Source organism: Gracilinanus agilis, chromosome 2, assembly GCF_016433145.1.
Source record: "Gracilinanus agilis isolate LMUSP501 chromosome 2, AgileGrace, whole genome shotgun sequence".
Lineage (NCBI taxonomy): Eukaryota > Metazoa > Chordata > Mammalia > Didelphimorphia > Didelphidae > Gracilinanus > Gracilinanus agilis.
This window is the reverse complement of record NC_058131.1, coordinates 330,102,947-330,117,593: the sequence shown is the minus strand read 5'-3', so window position 1 is coordinate 330,117,593 and position 14,647 is coordinate 330,102,947. Positions and strand designations below refer to the sequence as shown.

The following is a 14,647-nucleotide window of genomic DNA, read 5'->3' as shown; positions in this document are numbered from 1 at the left end:
CCCTTGAGTAGATTAGCATATTCTTGTTTACTCGTCTTCTGAGGGGCTTTTTTTTCCCTCTTTTCTTTCATTTTGTGAAGGAGGGAGGGGGGTTTGGGGGAAGAAGGGGGCTGTGGCTTGTGTTAAAAAGGAAGCAAAAAAAATAAATAAATTAGAGCATCTTTTTGGGGGGGAGGGAATTCAGTGTATCCGTATCTTGGGGACGCTGCTTTTTTTTTTTTTTTTTTTTTTAAGAAGGAGAAATAATATCAAATCAAATCAAATCAAATAAAGGCAAAGAAACCCCATCAGAGAAATAGAAAAGAAGGCATCCCAGCTGTGGAAAAAAAAAATAAGGCAGATAAAGGAGGGAAGAAAAAAATTGTAAACCAGGAGGAGTTTGTATTTTTAAAAGGGGGGGGGGTGGGTAGACACCTTTAGAAAGGAAGAAAGAAAGAAATAAAAGACAAGTTAAAAGAGGACCAAATACCCAAGAAGGGTGAAGGAAGAAGAGAAGAAAGTCGAGGCGAGGAGGAGTCCAAAGCTGGCAGGTCGGAAGGATTTGCAGGGGAGAAGGGGGGGGAATATTGGAAATGCAGCTCTGGAGTTTGGTGCTGACTTTGGGGCTTCTCTGTGGAGCTCTGGCCAGCGGAGCCGAGTGTGGGATGGACGAACGCTCACGCAGGGCTAGAAGGGACACGCGGCCGAGCCGCCACCTCCACTCGGCCGCTCCCGGCACCTGTGCCACCAGGTTAGCCCGCGGCCGGCACTCGCCCGCCGGCTGGGAACCTCTCCGTGCCCCCCGCAGGCGGCAGCAACGGGAGGTGAAGGGCGAAGAAGACTCCCTCATCCCGAGCCGGGCGCTCTATTTCAGCGGACAAGGAGATCAGCTGAGGCTGAAAGCGGATATCGAGCTGCCCCGGGATGCATTCACGCTGCAAGTGTGGCTTCGAGCCGAAGGAGGACAGAGGTCCCCGGCTGTCATTGCAGGTAGGTGGCCCGGCTGCCGCTGCCCCGTCCCCTTTCCTCGGGGCGGCGGACCTTGGGGCGCGCGCGCGTCTGTGTGTGTTTGTGTGTGTGTATGTGTGTACGTGTGTATGCGCGCGCGTGTGTGTGTTTGCTGGGGGAGGGAGAGCAGAAAGAGGCAGAAAATCTCCTATAGCTTGTACACATGGGAGTGCTGTGTGTGTGTTTGTTTCCTCGGAACTGCGTGCGTGTCTTTGTGTGTCCGTGCGTTGGCCTCACTCCGCGGGTTAGGCGTTTGCACTGAAATTCCTTAGGGAGAACCGGACAGGTCCTTTGTTTGTTTGTTTATTTGTTTGTTTTAGAGAATATCTAAAAGTATTTAAATGCCCGGCTTCCAAGTAAAGCTTCCTTTTGTTCGCGGAAAGAGCTGTTCCCCAAAGTGTTTTTAGAAGATTAAATGGCTGGACCGTAACTACCCCGTAGTCAGTTACCTATTTTGATCTAGGGATAAACTACCCTCGGATGCTGCCTGGGGGGGCGTGCGTGTGTGTGCGTGCCTGCCCGCGCGCGTGCGGGTGGTGGCGTGGTTTTGATTGTTTCCCACTTTTTATTGGGGTATCCCCTTTTATTTCAGCCCCATTACCCCCTCGAGACTGACAGGGGTGGAGGCTGTGTTTTCTAAAGAGCTATAAAGGAAGATGTTATTTTGAGGACGTAGTAGCCCAATTAGCAGAGAGTAGCTTTGCCTTCGGCCGCTCTGAAACACTCCCCCTTGGAAACATGACTGTAGCGCTTGGCTGGCGTCCTATATTTTCCCCCTTTAAAAATCACAAGTCGAATGCAAATTGGTTGAGGGTCAACTTGCTCTACGAAAACCCTTCGGATCTAAGCCTGCTGGAGTCTGACAATACTGACAAATATTGCACTTTTCTTATTTGCATTTTATGATCCCGTAATGAATTTGAATATTTCTGCTTACCTCCCCTCTTTACCGCCCCCCTCCCCCCACACACACCCCTTTAGCAGTAGAGCTCTAGTGAAATCGGACACTTCGGGAGGGTTAGAAACACTAAAGTACCTTATAAACGCATTAATATCCATCTTTTCTCCAAATGAACCTGTGGAAATGCCTTTAATAAAACTAGGAGGGGGGTGAGAAGAGGAAAGCAGAGAGCCTGTAATCCTCAGGCTAGGAGATTCTCAAATACAGGGAAAGAACTTTCCCTGTCTTGGGATACCTTAAAGATATAGCAAGCGGTTTCCCCTTCTCTTCTGGGATAGTCATACTCTGCAAGGAAGTGGATACTTTGATTCCTTCCCCCCCCCCCTCCCCCCCCCCCCCTTGGGCTAGAAGAGGAGACAAAAAGCCTTCAGCCTTCCAGTCAGTGTCAGTGAGTATGCTATCCAATGATTCTGATCCAACCCCCCTCGACCCCACCGCTGCCCCATCTTAGACTTAGAAAATATTTTGGCTGCTCCTGTCACAGTTCTATCTTGGTCCCCTTTTCATTTTGCCCAGGCTTAGCTGACCTCAATCAAAGGACCATGATTCTGGTTATGTCTCTACCACTTCTTGAATGTGTGACTTTGGGCAAGTCACTTCCCTCCTCTCTGAGCCTCATTTTCTTCAGCTTTAAAGCTTTGGGCTAGATGACCTCCAAGGTCCCTTCTAACTCCAAATCTTGATACTAGGTTTGCTGCTTTCTTCATTTCCTTTCCCTTCCCACTCCCCACTGCCCAATCTCTAAAGAGCTCTTTCTCTAGGGGAAAAAAAAAAAAAAAAAAAGCACACCACCATCAAAGCAAAAGAGTTACTTTCCCCCATGTCTGGCATCTGTTGTGCTCTTTCTGAAGACTATCTCTGAAAGAACTCAGTCAAAGTTTATCTATGAATGGGGATCCCAGTCCCCTCACTTTCAGCCAAAGTCAGAGGACACCGAGGGATGAGTAATCTCGGGCTACACAGAGGTTATTACCAATAATAATACTATTTATGGAGTGCTGTATGTTTGCATCACTTTTACAAACACATAAAAGAAATACCGAGACCCTGACTGGAAGGATCTTAAAATATTAGGTCTTCTTATTCCGAATCTTTACTTGTACTACTGGGGTTCTGATAGCTTCCTCTCTAGTGAAGAAAGACAGAGAACAGGTTTAGACAGATATCATCAATGAAAACGCATAGTAAATGTATATATTTTTTTTAATACGACACCTGGTATGCCACATGAGTCTGTTTTACAAGTATCTGTAATTCAGACAAGGGACCTCTCTTCACACACACTCTCTCTCATGAACCAAGATTGTTGCAGTAAAATACTTTAATTGGATGGGGGAGGTTAGGTTATTGCTTGTATAAAATACCTGGCCCATTTTATGTGTGGAAATCACATTCCTCTCAAAAAGCAGTGCTGTCCCGTAGCACCAGAAAGCCTGGAGCTTTCCTCTAGAGGATTCTGGTGATTTTTTCCCCCTTCTCCAGCTGAAGACAAGCCAGATTTGGCTGTGTGTAAACACCTGGAAAGAAGCCAAAGAAGGACTCATTCTGAGTGTCCTCCACACAGTACAGCCTCTTGGACTGAGGAGAACCTGCTTCTTCCTTGAATTAAAAAAACAAACAAACACAGAGGTCCCTGGCAGACAGTCTTGAGGCTCTCCCTCCTCTCTCTCTCTCTCTCCCTCCCTTTCTCCCTCCCTCTCTTCTTCTCATATAAGTTTTGAATTGGAGTGTAATGGCTGGTGTGGGCTGTCTTTTTTTTTTTTTTTTAACCCTTGTACTTCGGTGTACTGTCTCATAGGTGGAAGATTGGTAAGGGTGGGCAATGGGGGTCAAGTGACTTGCCCAGGGTCACACAGCTGGGAAGTGGCTGAGGCCGTTTTTTTTTTTTTTTTTAACTGAAACTCTTAGGATCATTGCTTCCCCTGGCCACCCCCCTACCCCCCCAACCTCTGGTACCATAAACCTGAATATCTCAGTGAATACTGTTCTATTGCTGACCACCTGCCTAGAAGAACCATAGAATCCCTTTTGAATGTATAGAGCAGAGGGTGTTGTTTCTTTAAGTTATTACAAGCCAGGAATCCCAGGTTACCAGTCTCCAGAGAGAGGTGCCCAGCAGGGACTGCGCTGCTATTTCAGGCAAAGAGTTTCTGTTTTGCTGTCAAGCCAAACTTCCTTACATCACCCTCTGCTGCAGGATTCAATTTGGTTTCGTAAAGGGCTAATTTTACAGCACTGTTAACCAGGTTCGTCATGGGGTTGGGCCAGACCTCTCTTCCCCTGGTAGGCGGGCCTAGGGTCCATCATGTGCAGGGATGCTGTCCCTGCTAAGACTTTCCTACCAGTCTGAAAAGTGGAGCAAGGGAGAAAAAAAAAATTAGCACTTTTGCATCTGACCTTCAGACCAGGCACTGGCCTCTTCAAATGAAGGCAGAGTAGAGTTTTGTCTGTGCCAAGGCAAAGTCAGGCCTAGAAAGTTGGCCACTTATGTCTGAGCACCGCTTCCCACCAATGCTACAGGCTTCTCTTACAAACACCTCATCACCTCTCACCCCACACCATCATAGAACCACCACCACCCAGGCAGAGGGAGCTTTCCAGAGAGCCTCTTGTGCATCCTTCCAATGGGAGAGATGGTTCCTGATGCTGCCTCTTCCTTTTGGTAGGGCTTCATGCTGCACACCCCACACCCTATCCCCATGCTGTCCCTCCTGTTAGCACAACAATAGGGTCAATTTGCTTGGGCCAGCTGGGGGGCCTGGGCAGTTAATCTGGTTAAAATTTCTTAGAACTAGGAGATAAAATAACTGTGGACCTGGTGGGTAATATGGATTACAATTGGAAACTTCTGTTTGGAAAGAGAAAGCAATTTACCCTTAAAGCCCTTGGTCTTTACACAAACTTGGTCCATGAATTTATTTGGAAATATGTGGATTTCTCATTTGAGTAGTTGAGGGATTCTGGGCAAGAGGTCCAGAAGAACATGACTTAACCACTGACATATACAGTGCATACATAAGCCTACCTAGTGCAGTGTTTTCTCTGTTTTATAAAGGAGAAGGAGTAAGTGATTTGCCAGTTTATTCAGATGATCATTCTTTCAATAAACATTGAAATACCCACTTTGAGAAGTGCATCTCAACTAGCACAGTGCCTGGCACATAGTATGCATTTAAGAAATATCTACTAACTGCGCCAAGATTGAAAATTATTCTTTACACTAAGTAGCACTTTTGAGTTTTAGTAACTATTTTAGTAACTATTTAGTAATTATTGAATTCCAATAATTTTGTAAAAAACTTTCAAAAGCGGTTATTATCCCACTATTTAGAGATGAGGGAACCAATGCACAGAAAGAGAATGTGACTTGTCCCTGGCCACATAGTCAGTAAGTGTTAGAGCCCTATCTGTCCTCAGCCTCCTAATTTCTCTTTGTGTCCAGATGATGGTTCACAGGATTTAATTGCAATGGAAAGAGTCCTTGATATGGCATTTGAGAACCTGGCATTTAATCATGGTCTTGCCATTTGTTATCCGTATGAACCTGAGTAAGTCACCTACCTGGTCCTCAGATTTCTAATTTGTTAAAATGGAGTTAGACCAGATGACTTCTGAGATCTCTGATAGATCTAAAATTATGATCCTAGGACATGATCCTAGATATAATGGTTTTAAAATGAGCGCTCTTTCTATTCTATACTTCCTTTCCTCTTCAGGAATTATAGAACATCCTTTCTTTTCTTCTTCTTTTTTAGATCCTCTGTTTTGTAACAATTTTCATGTGCAATAATAGTGTCTGACTCTTCATGACTATTTGGTGTTACCTTGGCAAAGATCCTGCCATTTCCTTCTCCAGCTCATTTTACAGATGAGGAAACAGAGGCAAACAGGGTTAAGTTACTCGCCCAGGGTCATGCAGCTAATAAATGTCTGAGGACAGATTTGAACTCAGGAAGATGAGTCTTCCTGACTCCAGGCCAAGTCATTGGCACTCCACCACCTAGCTGAGTTATGTAGAGTGAAATTATTATTTTTTTCCCCAAGATGAAACTGAGATTCATAGTTAAACGGACTTGTCCAAACAACAGCTCATTGCAGCTAGGACATGCAGAGCTGTGCCATTAATTCAGGACCTTGGACTGCAAATCCAACATTCTTTTCTTTGTGTCTGAATTTGAATGCTGACTCTGTGACCTTAGGCAACTCATATCAACTCTTTGAGTCTCAAATTAGAGAAATATATAAACTGGTCCAGTGACTTCACTGATTTAAGGAGCTCCCAGGTCATATTTTTGCTCTGCAAATTTACAATCAGGAGACTTCCTCCAAGTCACATAGACTGTATTTTGTCAGAAGTAGGATCTGAACCCAGATCTTCCTGTATCCAAAGCTGGATCTCTGTCTACCACGTCATGTTCCCTCTCTGACTTCATCTTACTTGTTTATACAATAAAGAATTCATACTATTTGATTGAGCTCTATGATTTTATTTTTAAAGAGATAAATAGAATTAAGCAATAGAGTCACACAACAAGTACATGTCTGGGGCCAGATTTTAACTCAAGAAGATGAATCTTCCAGAGTTCTATCCACTGCTCTATGTAGCTGCCCTGCTCTCTATGATCCTTAAATTCCCATTAGATTCTTTTTTGAAATAGATTACCCTCCAGTCCTTTTACCCTGCCCTCCCCTACAACTGCAGTTTTCTGTTTTGTAACTTATGCCCATCTCAGAAATTCAAATAGGATGATGGATCTGGGCTGATATAGTCTTTGGAATTTCCTGATTTGTCTCACTTTTCTTACTCAATTCAGCTCATTTGATCTGTTTAAAGACAAAAAGAAAACAAACAAACAAAAACACTCCTGCTCAACATTCATTTAACAAACATTTATTAAACACTGAATGCAGGGCTCTGTACCCTCCATGATAGAGGAAGCGCAAAGTTTCAATGAAACAAGGTCCTTGCCCTCCGGGGACTCACTGTCTCACATGTCACACAGCAGGGCAGGGCAGCAACACAGAAAACTAGGATATACAGTTTTGATTGCTAAGTGCCAAATGGAGCACTTTGTTAAGTTGAAGCCAGGAGGCTCCGTCTTAGACATTTGTGTTCTAACGGTTTGGTTTTCATGGCTACGTCTCTTAAAAGATCAGGTATAATAAGCCCAAAGCTACCAGACTATGATGCATGTTCACCATTTCATCTCACCCTTGACCTAGAGGGACCACCCTGGACAGTGAGAGTTGGGGGAGGGCCTCCTGGGGCATTCAGGCCTCTGGCCTCTAAGCTAAGCCTGTGAATGAGAGAGCCAATTAGTACTTAAAGAGGGGTGAGGGGGGGTGATGGGAGGGAGTGGTTTGATTATGGAGAAAAGTTCCTCCCTCTCCCCTCTCTCTCCTTCATAAGCCTCTCCCTACCCCCTTTCCCAACTCCCCTGAGAATGGGAAAGGAAACCTCTCACTCCCTTTGGTCCAGGTCACTGAACCATCTGTCAGACACCTTGTCATTTGTGACATGTCTCTGTGTGAGTGATTTCTACGCTTCCTTTCAGAACCCCCTTGGTCTCCTTCTGCATTGCTTGGCCCTTGAACCACCATTCAGTCCAGATGAATGAATGGGATGGAGTCTATTGGTATCTGGGTTGTTTTGTTGGACTGTCTTTTCCCCAAAGGAAGGCAAGGGTGGCCTTGTACCTAAAAGACCTAGCAAGACCACTCTGTACTATGGTCCTAGGGGCCCTGGGAAGATCTCTTCTCCATCCAGGTATCCCCAGGCTTGAAATTCTACTCTTAAGAAATTCATTCCTTCTCCCACCCCCAACCCAACCCCCACCCCCACCCTCAGGCTCTCTTTTAAAATGCAAATCCTTCTGAAAGGGGTCTTTCAGATTTAGGGCTAGAAGTGACCCTCCAGATCAGCTAGTCCAACCCCCTCATTTTAAATATATGAAGGCTGAGGCCCAGAGAGGGGTACTTATTTCCCTGAGGTCACACAGGTAGTAAGAGAGTTAGTCTTTCCACTTCTGTCTCCTAATACAAATTCCCAGCTCTGTGGAATCTGTCACTAACACATGGATTAGTTTACCAGTTGCTTTGAGGAGGAATTTGAGAGCATTTGGGGCTTTGATGCAGGATCATAGATGATGAAAGAGAACAAAAGGAAGAGTTCTGGGGAAACTGAGAGAAATTTAAATAACTCAATAGATAGCAGAATGTGTTGCAGATTGGAAATCAGGAGTCCAAGTTTTGTACTAGCTCTGCCATTAATTTACTATGTAACTTGTGTCAGTATAATTTTTTTGAGCCTCAGTTTCCTTTTATGTAAATGAGGGGGCTTGGACTGGGTCTCTAACATTCCTTCTGGCCCTGACATTTTGTTCTTAAGTCTCTTCCAACTTAAACATTCCAGATTCTGAAGTCTGATGTTCTATGTTCTAAACTCTGTCCCTTCTGACTTTGATATTTTCTACATTGTTATAAATTTCTGTGTTTTAAAAGTGCTGTCCAGTTTTAACCTTATATACTTTCTATGATTTCACAATTTTGCCCAAAGCCTCCTTCTCTTTAGCCTTCTCTTCATTTCCCATTCTTTCACTGTATATATGATGTTTTAAGCTTACAGAAATGCCTTCCATATGTAGCCATCCTCTGAATAAAGTCATGCAACTCTATCCCACAAAGATATTTCATCACACCCTTGTGTAGCGTACTTAGCTTTAAGGGAACATTGAGCCTGGAGTCAAAGGATTTGGGTTCAGATCCTGGCTTTGCTACTGGTTTGCTCCATGACTTTGGAGAAATGATAACCTCTTTAGCTCTCAGCTTCCTTATCAAGAAGGTGGCGGGTATCAAACTAAATGACTTCTCAGGCTTTTTGTAGATTCTTGATCTTACCATCCTTATTTTAGAGATGGGGAGACCCAGGTTAATAGAGGGTGAACTAATATGTCTACATCTATGTCAGATTTAACCCAAGGCTTCTGATCCAACTCCAGGACCCTTTCTACTTGGCCATACCTCCCAGGGAAGAAGATTTAGTCTTACTTAAAAAGTATTCCCTTCTACCATGCTCACCTCAGGTCTATCTCAAGTGTTTGCCCTCAAAACTTCGAGGCAATTTTCTCATTGTCAGCTAAAGGCGTTCCCCCTCTTTTCCAAAGGGGACTTAATTTCTAACTAGTACTGGGTATTTTATCTTATTTTTGTTTGCAGTATAGTTTTGAAAACAAAACAGGGTGGTTCAGGATGAGGTAACAAGGTATTGAGATTAAAGTTATCATTCAGCAATTCCTACCTTTTTCTATATGATTGGAGGGCTGGCAGTAGGAGTCAGAAGACTTATGTTCTAAGGCCTAGCTTGGTCATTTGAGCAAATGGCTTTACTTACCTTTCAGGCCTCAATTTCCTTATCTGTAAAAAACTTGGGGGTTTGATTAAATGATTTCTAAGGTCCTTTTCAGTTTCAAATCTTATGAGCCTATGATCTCTGGGGGGAGGGGAAGGAGACCCTTGCTGTGGGCATTAATTACAAAATTTGAAATAGAGATCCCTGAGTAAAAGGCACCAAGTAGTCCCAGAGGGGTACTTCCTGTGGCACTCTCTATCCATCATTCATTTTGCTAAACCCTTGATCCTTCAAATCCCAATAGTCCCTAATTAAACAAAACCTACTCTAGCCAGATCCCTGTCTTCCCCCAACCCCCTACACCCACCCACCCACCCTAGCCTTCTGCTTGAGCCTTTGATATCATTCTAATAGGGTAGTTTCACAGATTAAAATGTTTAAACTGTTTCTGCCATCTGGGGTCATCTTTTCCTCCATTTTATCCTGCCTTCTGCCGGAAATCCCCAGCCAAGGGGATATTCTCCATTAATACCTGCTCATCTCTCCTCCCTAGAATATCTCTCTAGCTCTCTCTCTTGCATGCATGCACAATTCCCAAGGCCCTTTGATTTTTCTCAGATCAATAGAGCATTTAAACTCCAATCATAAAGAAAAGAAAGCGTGTTTATTCTCCTAAATTGTTTGACAGGAATGCAGACGCCTGCAAAAGGGGAAGGGGGTGGGGAGTGGTGTGGTCCACTCATTGTTTACAGGGAGTTTGCTATTCAAGTTTCTGGAAGTCTAGAGTTCTGGAAGCCTATTGAGAAGGCAGGTAGGAAGGAAACTTGGGGTGGTGTGTGTGTTTGTGTGTGGGGGTGTGAGTACATGCCTGTATGTTCAATTCTGAAGGGTGGAGGAGGTATGAAAGGCTGATGAGAAAACAGAAAACAGGAGAGAGTATGAGAATGGGAAATTAGGGAAGAACTTTCTTGACTTGGATTGTTTCCATTCAAATTCAAGACTTGTTTCAGTCTTGTCTCTTCATAACTTTTCCATCCCAGTTAGGGTGAGGAAGAAAAAAATTATTTTGCACAAACAGCTCTCCTGTTTCTTCTACAGCAGATGATAGGACACCTTCAATTTCCTCCCTGGTTTTTCTTCTCTTCATCTTATCAGTTGCTGACTTGAGCCTCCTTGGCCCTTTGCAGGGCTATCTACTCTTCTGGTAACCCCTCATTTCCCTCTTTACTGGTTAAAAGGCCTTTCAGTCTATTTCCCTTTGGTCTGGCAAGCCTTATAGCGACCCCTGTGACCTCAAGATCTCAGATCTTCTATTCATTGGCCACTCTTTGAGGAGAATGAGCCTTCTTCCTTAGAAGTGCTGGGAACAGCTCCCCTGGTTGAAGGCACAATTAGCAGATCCTTTGGGAAATTCTGTCTCTGTGGATAGTCCTGGTATGCATTGTTTTTAACATAGAAAGGGCTATCCAAAGGAGTTACTGATTCATGGCTCCGAGTATATGGGTAAAGTATAACTATAAAGTTGGGGAGCTGATTAACACACATCCTGGAACTCGCATGTCAAAATGACTGTTGTCCCTTTCAAGATAGAATCATGGAGCTTTGGAACAAAAAGGGACCAGGATTCCAGGGAAAGAACAATGGACCTAGAATCAAAGAATTCCTGCATCTGTTACTTACTTACTCCTTATATGACTGGGTAAATCGCTTAACTTCTTTGGGATTCAGTTATCTTCCTCTGTGGAATGAAAAGTTTGGATCAAACAATCTCTAAGGATCCCTTTCAGATTTATATTCTGTGAGATCATCTAGTCCAGCCTCTTAATTTTACTGATTAAAAAAAAAAATGAAGCAGAGCCTTTAAGAAGTGAAATACCTTTTCTAAGGTCACACAGTAAATGAAGAGTTAGATTCTGAAGTGAGATTCTTGATTATTATACAAGAATATGCTCTACTATATCGGATTGCCTTTCCTTCCAGTTTACTATGGTGAGGACAACATATGAGGGTGTGAAGATATAGAGATATATAAAGAGATATCTTTAGACAGAGACAGATTTATAGATTTCTCTATTGATAGAGATATATCTATATACCTATATCTATATATATCTATTTGTAAACCAATAGATTTGGCAATAGAGATTTTTAAAAATCTCTATATAGAGTTAGTTCTATAGATATCTCTTTAGTTTGAGATATTTCTATGTAGATATCTAGATGTATCTCTATAGATATATTGCTATATAGCTATCTCTATTTAAATATAGATTTCTCTGTAGATATATGATATCTCCACACACAGATACACATGTGCATACTATGCGTGTATATGAACAGTGTATGTACATGTGTGTGTATAAATCTTAGTGCTTTAAGATTTAATAGCTTAAAATTAATTTCAGACTTTGGGGACAATCTCGGGCACTTTAAAGTTTGCAGCCGCATTTGGCTTATGGTATCTCATTTGAAATCTATAAATTTTATAAACACATGCACACACATAATAAGTATGATTGATATGTAAAAAATACTTTTGATTGATAATCTCAGTATACACAGGTCTGCTCACATATCTCAGTGTGGACTTTTATGAATATGAGACAGAGGAATTGTGAAATTCAAACACTCAGCAAAATAAGGAATGGTTTGTTTGGGAATGGCAAGATGTGGAGTGAAGTTGACAGTTACAGACTCAAAGCCTGGTGGAGCTGGAAGAAAGCTTGGAACATAGATGTTGAAAATATAGAAGTGAGAATATTATAGTTATAAGGAAACTTGGAGCACAAGATGTTATAGCATTAAAACTGAAATGGACCTTAAACTTGTAGGATTTTAGATGTCGAACTGGAAGGGACTTTAGAGTCCATCTAGGTCAACTTCTTTATTTTACAGATGAAGACCCTGAAACCCAGATAGTTTAAGGAATTTTTCCAAGGTCACCCAGGTAATAAGTTTGAAAAACAGTATTAGAACTTAGGTCCTCAGGCTCCAGCCAATGTAGTATCCTAGGTCAACCCACTCATTTTCCAGAAGAGATGGTAACAAAGGGAGCTGAAGTGATTTTCCCAGGATTACCAGGATAGGACATAACTACAGTTTTTCAAGCACAGAGCTCTTGATTTCAAGATTATTGCTTTTAATACTACACCACACTGAGGAACTGAGTTCCTCATATATAATAGGAAATAATAGTGAAGAACCATGAAAGCAAATGTAGTTTGTACTGTGCTTTTGTAGATGTGTCTCTTAGAAAGTTCAGTTTGACTAAGATGACTCCTTTCTGTTGCAATATGATTATCTAACTTATCTTTTTTTTGTTGTTTCTTCCCCCTCTCCCCAAATTATTTTTCCTTCAATCGCCCAGCTTTCTCTACTATTTACTTTGCTCCTTTTCCCATAGTCTGTGTTGAGCACTAGTCTGGAATCACCAGCTACCTTTAGGACATCCCAAAATGGATGCCTGCAAGTAGCTCAAACTCAACATGCCCAAAACAGAACTCATTATCTTCTCCTAAATACTCTCCTCTCTTCTGAAGTCCCCTAATGGTGACACAGGGACCTAGACCCTCAATTTCTCACTCAAACTGGCCCCACACATCTAATCTGTTGCCGAATCTTGTAATTTCTACTATCACAATATTTTTTGTATACGCCCCTTCTCTCCTTTGGCACAGCCACCTACCTCTTGGTGCAGGTCTCTTCATCAGCTCATGCTTGATCTACTGCAGTAGCTTTCTGGTTGTTCTTCCTGCCTCAGGTCTTTCCCCCACTCCAGTCTATTCTCCATACAGAGGCTTCCCAAGTCCAAAGTTCTGATTATATCACCCTTCTACTTAATACATTGTAGTGACTCCATATTACCTCTAGAATCTAATGTAAGATCACCTATTTAGCTCTTCTATAGAGCCATTACAGGGTGGCCTCTTCCTACCCCAGCTAATATCCCTCCTTTAGCAAGAGGCCTTTCCTGATCTAATCTCTCTACACTACTAATGTTATCCATGTGAGATTGTCTTCCTTTCATATTATTTATATATCATGCATTCTTGGTTACTTCCCCGTTGTTTCCCTTAATAAAATGTGAGTGCCCTTCTGTATCTATCTCTTAGAAGTGTTTCTGGTTCAAAAGAGTTTAACAAAGTCCTGTGGACTGCCTGAGGCACCCATACTAATGCCTCCTCTACCAACCTACTGTCCTCCGGGAATGCAGCAGAGAACAACTTTTCCCTAAGTTTCTCTAAAAAGGACTTAGGTGCTAAAGCCTTTAAAAAAGGAAAGTAGAGCTTAACTCCTTATTGGGTTAATATTCTCTGTAGTTTCTGATGATAGAGCACTGAGAAAAGATTCAGGGGCTCTGTGTTCAAAGGATTATAGATACAGATTTGGAAGGGTCTGTAGAGACCATCTAGTTCAATCACTTCTTTCATTTTACAGCTAAGGTCAAGATAGTTGGGATGATTAGCTCTAAAATCACAGATACTCATGATTAGAAGAGCCATTATCCCATAAGACTTAGATCCCATGTTTACCAAGGTTGCTGCTCTTTTCATTTCACCTCAATACCTCCTGATTCTAGCCACAAGGTAGCTTAATCTTAGTGACCTTAAGCAAGTTATTTCATTTTTCCAAGACCTCAGTCTTCCCATCTGTAAAAAGTACTTCACAGATTCATAGAATATAAGAGTCAGAGGAAAACTTAGAGGTCATCTCCACCACTCTAATTTTAGCAATGAAAAATAGAGGCTCAGAAAGTTAAACTGATTTGCCTGTAGTCACACAATTAAGTGGAAAAACTTAGATTAGGACCCAAGGCTCTTGCCTTATAGTCCAGGGCTTTTTGTACTGAAACAGGCTACCTTGTTTGCAGGGTTGTTGTAAGGATTAAGTGAAATGAAAGGTTTAAAAATGTTTTGAGATCATTAAAATGCTATGTGCAGCCAATATTATTATTTTTATCCCATGAAGCACTCTAAGGCCTGTGTATGGAGAACACGAGTGCTCATTGTACTAGACTTACTCATTAGATCAATAAAAAGGTCAGTGACTGCCTAAGTACCATCATCGTGGCTCCTTGTTCATTCTTTAAAGAAACAGTGCTCTTGAAATCACTATTGGCCCCTGACAGAGGGCATTTTTTAAGTAAACAGGAGCTATAGCATAAAACAGTGCATGTGGAGAAAGAAGAAAGTTTATCAGTGGGTCAGCAAAAGGAAAATCCCCATGAAGTGGCTTAGATCTGGGAGTTCAGAACACTCTGAAGGACTAAGTTGTATGATGACTTTATGATGATCTGGGTGTGGTGAGTGTGTGTGTGTGTGTGTGTGTGTGTGTGTGTGTGTGTGTGTGTG

General features: G+C 42.4%; 1 protein-coding gene across 1 annotated transcript in view; it reads left to right on the top strand.

Annotated features, from left to right (window-relative positions):
• Positions 1-432: 432 nt before the first annotated feature.
• Positions 433-14,647, top strand: part of PAPPA (pappalysin 1) — a 293,056-nt gene continuing 278,841 nt past the window's right edge. Inside the window, exon 1 of the mRNA XM_044664273.1 lies at positions 433-969. Coding sequence (XP_044520208.1) covers positions 573-969 — 397 coding nt within the window. The 5' untranslated portion in view covers positions 433-572. The remainder of the gene's footprint in view (positions 970-14,647) is intronic.